The 8530-nt window shown below is 44.0% G+C and overlaps 1 protein-coding gene across 1 annotated transcript; it reads left to right on the top strand.

Annotated features, from left to right (window-relative positions):
- Positions 1–438: 438 nt before the first annotated feature.
- On the top strand, positions 439–1656 carry LOC308078518 (short-chain specific acyl-CoA dehydrogenase, mitochondrial-like; the record flags this gene model as incomplete). Its single annotated transcript, XM_080419707.1, has 1 exon — positions 439–1656. One exon carries the CDS (start codon positions 439–441, stop codon positions 1654–1656), a length of 1218 nt encoding a protein of 405 aa, XP_080275833.1.
- Between the last annotated feature and the right edge of the window lie 6874 nt (positions 1657–8530).

The following is an 8530-nucleotide window of genomic DNA, read 5'->3' as shown; positions in this document are numbered from 1 at the left end:
TAGCGACTGACTTCTACTGGTTATATGTGTATCAGAGGAGATGTGTGATTGTCAACATCTAAGACCAACCAGTGTGTATCAAAAACGTATTACTCGTTAAAATGTTAAAGGATCTAGATTGATTGATTGCTGCTATCTTGCTATCTATCTGACCATGACATAAATCACAATGTCACATGTAACATACATCTGACCCACCATAATCAAAAGGATAACACAATTTCCATTGCAGTCCTTGGTATGAGGTGTGTTGAGGTGAGCTTAAATAACCCGCTGATTGGTCAGCTGATGTCACGTCAGCTATGACGTATGGTCTGTGTAATAGTATTGTAGTAAGCTCCGTAAGCGCCTGCATGACCGCAGTGTGTAACCTCTCGAGTGTATACTGCCTGAACTAACTCGCAGGCTACGTATAATTTACAGGCAAATTGAGGAGGAATGGCAGCACTCTTTAAGGTGAGGAAAGATGTGGGTCTGTGTGTGAGTGTCTATAGAAGGCTCACCCAGCTGGCAGAGTTGCCACAGATGCATCGGATGCTGAGACAGACATGCAGGGACTACGCGGACAGAGAACTGGCCCCCATCGCTGCTAAACTGGATAAACAACACCTTTTCCCTGCCAAACAGATCCAGGAGTTAGGTGCCATGGGGGTGATGGCCATAGCAGTGCCAGAGGAGCTTGGCGGGGCTGGGATGGACTACTTGGCGTACAGTCTGGCCATGGAGGAGATAAGCCGAGGCTGTGCCAGCACAGGAGTGGTGGTCTCAGTTAACAACTCTCTCTACGTCGGCCCGATATTGACATTTGGTACAGAGGATCAAAAGCACAGATGGATCCCCCCATTTACCACCGGAGAGAAGGTGGGCTGCTTCGCGCTCAGCGAGCCGGGCAACGGCAGCGATGCGGGAGCAGCCTCCACACTGGCCAGACAGGAGGGAGACCAGTGGGTTCTGAACGGCACCAAAGCCTGGATCACCAACAGCTGGGAGGCTTCTGCCGCCGTCGTGTTCGCCACCACGGACAAGACGCTCAAACACAAGGGCATCAGCGCCTTCCTGGTGCCCATGCCACACCCGGGGCTTTCACTGGGAAAGAAAGAGGACAAACTGGGCATCCGAGCCTCGTCCACGTCCGACATCATCCTGGAGGACTGCAGGATTCCCCTGGACAACATGCTGGGCCCTCGCGGTGCCGGCTTCACGATAGCCATGCAGAGCCTGGACGGCGGGCGTATCGGCATCGCGTCCCAGGCTCTGGGCATCGCTCAGGCCGCTCTGGACTGCGCTGCCGACTATGCGCACAAGCGTACTGCGTTTGGAGCTCCCATTGGCAGGATGCAGGCCATACAGTTTAAACTTGCCGACATGGCTCTGGCTCTGGAGAGTGCCCGTCTGCTGACCTGGAGGTCTGCACTCCTACGAGACTCCAGGAAAGCCTTCACTAAGGAAGCAGCCATGGCTAAACTGGCGGCGTCCGAAGCGGCCACATACTGCTCCCACCAGGCCATCCAGGTTTTAGGGGGGATGGGCTACGTGACGGACATGCCTGCAGAGAGGCACTACCGTGACGCACGCATCACAGAGATATATGAGGGAACCAGCGAGATCCAGAGATTAGTTATTGCTGGACAACTACTAAAAGAATACCAACCATAGACCATTACTGCTTTGTCAATACGATCATAATACAGTACCTGTGATAAATGAGAAAAATAGATAATGAGGATTATGCAATCTGGAGCTAGATTTGTGTTAAAGGACGTCTTCACCCATATTCATGTAATTAGTCCTCACTAATGGTCATTGTAATAGGGGAACCTAATCACTCTGTGTCTCAGAGCAGGGCTGTGGACATTTCAGAAACCTGCGTACCTGGAAAGTTAACATGTTATAATAGAAGCCATTGTTCTTGCATTAATAACAAAAATATATCTTACTATCTTACTACTACATAATTGACAAAAGCTCAGAAAGTTCGTGCGGGGTAAGCAAGCACAGGATCACTCCATTTGCCCCGAAACTTGCCACAGACTGTTGATCAGAGCTATGGCTATGTTTTAGGCATCTTACCCCACCTCGATCTGTGATCAGACTCTCGGCTTGATTGATTCTCTGATTTGGCTATCAGACCCTCAGCCTGATATGGCAGGTTGCCACAGCAACCATAATACAGGAAGTTTGACCTCTTTATCACAATTACGGCAAACTCAAAGAGTGGCGGTGTACTAGTCAGACATACCTGACCCACAGAAGGAGCCACTCTGTGTCACCCTGCGTCAATCCATGCTACATGGACCCTGTGGGACAGCCAACCCTAACAGCCCCTGCATCAATAAGAGCTTCCCTAAAGACTTCTGTGACAACACTCGACTGCCTCATGATGGCCATGGTTACCCACAGTACAGGCGGCCTAATGACCGAGGATGGGAGGTTGGGACTAGAGGTTAGGGCCGCAAAGCAAAGCGGGGAGGGAGGAGAGGAGCCGAGAGGAGAGGAGAGGCCAGAGGGCCGGACTTCGCATGACGTGTGTGCCGAGTGACTACGCCAGTGCTGTTTGGACAAACCTCGGATCGGGCCTCACAATATCGGATACCTCGGATCGGGCCTCACAATATGTGAGGGCCGCAAAGCGGCCCTCACATATTGTGAGAAAATGTACAAACCTGCCTACCGATGATGTCACTGCAGGTTTTACTCTGAACTGTCCACAGCAGCCTCTGAGACACAGAACGAGTGGACAAATATAGTACCATATTATCATGAGCATTAGTGAGGACCAATTATATGTAGGCCATGATCTCTGCAGTGAGGCAGGAAGAGAGGCAGAAGTGTCAGAAGATGATGGCCGTGATGCAGGCTATTTAGTATGGGCCCCTGATCCTCCAGTGCACGCTACCCCCGCTGAAGGGACCTTTATCTTCCTCACACAACGAGCAAGCCCATCTTGATTAATTAGCTACATTACAATTTGTGCATTGTGTGCATGCTGCGTTTATATATTTTCTCAGGAATAACGAATAATCAAGGGGTATTGCACTAAAATGATCACTTCAGACAAACCCTTCATAACGTGGCTCAGCTGACCTGCTGAGGCAATAAATCAAAATACTGTAGGTTGCTACTAGTACTCACAGGTTATACTGTAGTGGTGGCCGCTGTCCGTGCGTCTGTGGTTGGGACACTGATTGGAACAGCTTCGGGAAAGCAGTACTTATAGAGCTTTTCAGTTCAAGGGTTAGGGTTAGAGTATAGGCAACCAGCTTTGCATTTCTACCTGTATAGCCACCTGATGTCATTTGTCATTCGGTTGTCTTTGGATTAAAGCTACAGTTGGTCAATGTCATTACAAGCATTTACAGAAAATAAAAGCAACCTTTACCAAGGATGGGAAAGTTCACATTTTGAAATCAATGATATGACATTGACATTTCACCAGTCTTCACAGTTATGCTTATATCTATACATATACTGTCTGCATTGACCCTCACAGTGGGCTTGAAATTGGCCTGTAGCCTGGACACAAGATGATTCTTTACCATCCAAAGAGTTGTTTGTACTCCCCCTCCATGGTGGCAATATTGATGTGGTAATTGGTTCATTTAGCACTGAAAGGGTTTATGATCAGTAATTAAGCCCAATGGGGCCATTTTCATTGATCTCTACATGGACATGGTGTGTCTGTGAGAAGCAGTGTGTACAGGTGTGATCTGCATTACCATTGATGGAATGTGGGCTCAGATGAGACAACGTTTTGGGTTAGTTGAGATGGGGATTTTATATCTTGGATTTGTCATTGGTGTGCCATTCTGAAATTAGTTTTTCAATCACCAGTGAGCAGAAATTTCCAGGACTAAACTTTGTTTTGTTTTGTTTTATATATTTTACATTATATATTTATATTTTGTATATTATTATTATTATTATTATTATCATTGTGGGATCGCTTTAGCGATCACACTAATGTTATCTTCACTAGTTATTGTCTCCGCCAGGCCGAAGGCATGGTGGAGAGTATGTTTTACCCTCCGTGTGTGTGTGTGTCCGTCTCAGCCAAGCTAACATTGGTCAAGCTTCACGTGTCATCACAATAATATAAATAGGTAAGACAGGATTAACTCATTCAGTGCCACTGGCCAAAATTCATTGTAAAAAAAAACATTCAGTGCCACAGCCAAAATTCATTGTAAAAAAAAAGTGCTTAGGAGCCGAGATACAGCCTTTTTCAGTAAGAAGTTAAACAAGAAGTGAATGGAGCAGAACATTTTCAAATCATCATATCTTGGGTTCTGAATTTTTTTTTGACGTATTTGACGTCCTGTGGCACAGGGCTTATTACATTGGACGTATTTTACGTCCAGTGGCACTAAATGAGTTAATCAGGAACAGTACTCGCCTGGCGGAGACCTGTGCTCCGAGGAGCACATCTTCTAGTTATTATTATTATTCCGCCCGTTTTTGGATTGGTCAAGTTTCACGTGACATCACAATATGTGATATAAATAGGTAAGACAGAATTAATCAGGAACAGTACTTTCTAGTGTGATACTATCAACATTCATCCTTAGCGATCCCACACTGTTTCTTCAGGAACAGTACTTTCTAGTTATTATTATTATTATTATAAAACAGATAGTTATGTTGCTTGGTTGTGATTTGTATTTATATAAATGTTTTCTGTAGTAATACTTATAGTAGTATAGTAAGTTATGCCGGCTGTAAAAGGAAGCACAGTAGTCATGATTTAAGCAAGCAATTTCCAGAATTAAAGGAGGTGAACCACATTGAACCCATATTTGACTTACTTTGTTATGACCTTTCTGTAATGACATGTAATGTGTAATTAGTACACATAATGGATCTTTGCAAAACATCTCTATGACACTCAAAGTAGAATAGAATCTAAACAAAAAGTCACATGGTCCAGCACTCAAAATACCTGTGGTTTCCATTACACAAAAGTACCCCTCTCAAATCCACAGGTGTGCGTAGCAGACAACGATCATTGACACGCCTTTGTAATGTAAGTACATAAGTGCTTTGCTTTGCATTGCTTCTTGCTTAACAATGCAATGTAGATGAGTGACTGTCCTGTATACAAATGCAAATCACATGTGCAGGAGTACTCCAGCTGTCTTTAAGAACCAAATGGATCCTTACAGGTCTGTAAACTCAGAGTGTTAGAACGGAACTAAATGTTGTGAATAAAACGGTTTATTAACAACAAATGTAAACAAATCACATAAAAAACATTAACAACATCACAACAAATTAGTGCAAATCCAGTGCAAAATATATACAAACAAAAAATCACACCTATCCTGGAGTGGTGCCAAAATTGGCACCCTTTTCAGACCTCCTTTGGTCCCACTGAACCCACTTTGGCCCTGGTCCTTGTATATGGAAAATATGGCATCAGTAGGCGATGTGTTGTGGGGACTTGCCATGAACTATGTCTGATGAAATATGTACTGATAATTTGACTGTACAAACAACACACAAACGGACAATAGATACAAACAATGGATACAAAAATCAAGCAGCAGCTTGTCAACAATGTATTGCACCAGTGATACATTAATATTAATGAAATTCATAATGAATATTTGTTTTAAAATCCAGACAAATGGACAGACACTGATGCTCATATTGTTCTACCACTGACCATGGTAATGCAAAAAGATGTAAAGGAGCAAAATAAGCATTTTACGGTATCAATCGGCATAGCTTCAGATCTTCACCAAAGCATTTACCAGCAAATGTTTTTTTTTGCTGGAGTCCTGGTGTGCGATTTTACACTACTCCTGTCACTAAAGCCTTTGCTTCAAACTGTACAAGTAAAGGGCTTTTACCATGCATGAGTCATCATGTGTCTTTTTAGATGATGCAAATGACTACAGCCTTTGCCACAAACTGTACAAGAAAATGGCTTTTCCCCTGTATGAGTCCTCATGTGTGATTTTAAATGACTCACGTTTCTACAGCCTTTGCCACATACTGTACAGGTAAAGGGCTTTTCCCCTGTGTGAGTCATCATGTGTGTTTTTAGTCCACTCTTTTGACGACAGCCTTTGCCACAAAGTGTACAGGTAAAGGGCATCTCTCCTGTATGAGTCCTCATATGTGCTTTTACGTTACTTGTGTCACTAAACCCTTTGCCACAGACTGTACAAGTAAAGGGTTTTTCCCCTGTATGGGTCCTCATGTGTCTTTTTAGGTCACCTCGTTTGATGGGTATGCGGATCTGACGGCTTTTATGACGCAGGCCGGTAAGACGATGCGAACTCCTGGACCAAGTTTCTCTCCTTGCAACACCCACTCAACGTAGTGCCTGTAGGCTACCAAACGATACTGACTGAAAGATATAATTGACAAAAGACATGATTACTAATCATTGATTAGATCGGTAGACTACCGTTACATGGACTGGAATATTCCACCTCTATTCAGAAGAATGACAGCTAAAATAATACAAACACCTCATTATGCACCTCACCATTTTCCAATTTTTGTACACGAATAATACTTGTATCTAGCTTCCATGTAGGCCTAAAACAGTTGAGTTGAATGAATATTGTCCATACACTCATGCTCCTGTGACTACCACGGATCTTTCCATTTGACTCTTCAATGCTTACAGTAAATACAGACCTACAGTAGCCTAATATTGACATGTAAAATGCACACACACTGGGTAGAATATTATCCACCTGGAACATTATAACGACCCAGGAGTCTACAATTCATAAGCTAATAAAATAATTGATGCCAGCACTCACGTTGTGTCCCTCGTGTAGGATAGGACAGGCTACTTATTATTTTATTTCAAAAGAGGCAACAATGCAATCAGATCAGGACGCGTAATTGGCTCCATGTACCTTCATCAGCTAGCCATGGTTCACATGACGCATGGTGCCGAGTCCCCCTGGTCTAAAGTTGTGTTGTTTTTCACATTGCCATCTCTCACATAAACATAAACTTTCAGATTTCAAATATAAAGTGCTTACCACCGAGCCATGGATGTTACAAGGCGACGCGAACCGCGATAAGTACCCGTATCTCCCGTATTGTTCAATAAAAAGCATTTTAATCCCATCGCCGGCCATTTTCTCCAAATTGTCTCCGATACTTTCAACCATGCGACACTAATGGTTGGGATGTGTATTGCACTCTGATACATTACAAAACAAAAAAGAAAATGGCCGGCGATGGGATTAAAATGCTTTTTATTGAACAATACGGGAGATACGGGTACTCATCGCGGTCCGCGTCGCCTTGTAACATCCGTGGCTCGGTGGTAAGCACTTTAGATTTGAAATCTGAACGTTTATGTTTATGTGAGAGATGGCAATGTGAAAAAATCGAACACAACTTTAGACCAGGGGGACTCGGCACCATGACTGTCATGGTATGACAGTCATGTTTCAGGGCTAGTGATAGTGGTTACTTTACAGCAATGTTTACTTACTCGTCAGACATGCGTCCATTTGGCCCCTTTGGTTCTGGTTGATTCTCCCAGTTCTTTTTGGGAATCCTGAAGTAGAGTTCCAGGTTATGTCGATCTATGTTTATTGCAAAGCTGTTGTGCACAGTTGTACATATCGGTTGCCCTGTTACCCCCCTGGCATCTTGCTCATCCAACAGCTCATCCAGCAGGAATTGCGCACGGGGGAATTCGTGGCAACAAATAGACTCGATGTCTGTCACCATGGGCATGCAATTGGTGCACAGGCACCAAGAAGTGTTCCCGACCCGTGGCTGCTCCACGTCCGCCCCAGCAGCTAATGCTGCCTGCCTGGCTGCTAGAGCAGCAGCCGCCGCCGCCGCCTCTTCCTCGTCCCTGCGCTGGAGCTGTTCATCGCTATACTCCGGTTCAAAAAGATAGCCCTCCTGTATCTCAAAATCAGCCATAACTTGAAAGTAGTCATCTTCCTCCATGGAATCCTCTAACTCAGATATGCGTGCTGACGCCATGATACAAATCTGAACGGGGAACGCATAGCTAAAAAGGGGTGGGTATTATTTACAACTCAAAACAAAGGGGTGGAGTGCAAGAAGGTTCAAGGTTGGACCGAATCTTGGGAACACCCTTTGGGGCTGTCTTTGAAGCTGGTCTGACTGAGACGCGTCGAGACAACATGTAGTGCGGAAAGGAATGAGACATATCTCTCATGATGCAAATAACGTCACGAATATTGCAAAGATTACTAGATATCTAAAAACACAGATTATTCACAAAAAAAACCCAGGATCTTGTTTCTTCACTCCTAAACTTCATTAAAAGACCGAAAACTTCTTCCAGGGGTGAAATGCTCCTTTAATGGCCCCTGTTTTATGTCTGGCACCAATATGTTGTATATCCAGTTTGCATCTAGAAATTATTCATGCAGATTGTATGCGATTACAAACACAGGACCGATCTCTTGTAAAGGGGGACATATATGATTTTATCTACAGAATAATCAGCTTTTTTATAGTTGTAATGTGTAAGGCTGTTTTACATCGTTATTAGTTTATTTTGTTTGCTTGAGCA

The sequence above is a fragment of the Gymnoscopelus braueri genome, assembly GCF_963280865.1.
Source record: "Gymnoscopelus braueri genome assembly, chromosome: 22".
In the NCBI taxonomy this organism is placed as follows: domain Eukaryota; kingdom Metazoa; phylum Chordata; class Actinopteri; order Myctophiformes; family Myctophidae; genus Gymnoscopelus; species Gymnoscopelus braueri.
The sequence above is the reverse complement of the archived record's forward strand: the minus strand, read 5'-3'. Positions and strand labels throughout refer to the sequence as shown.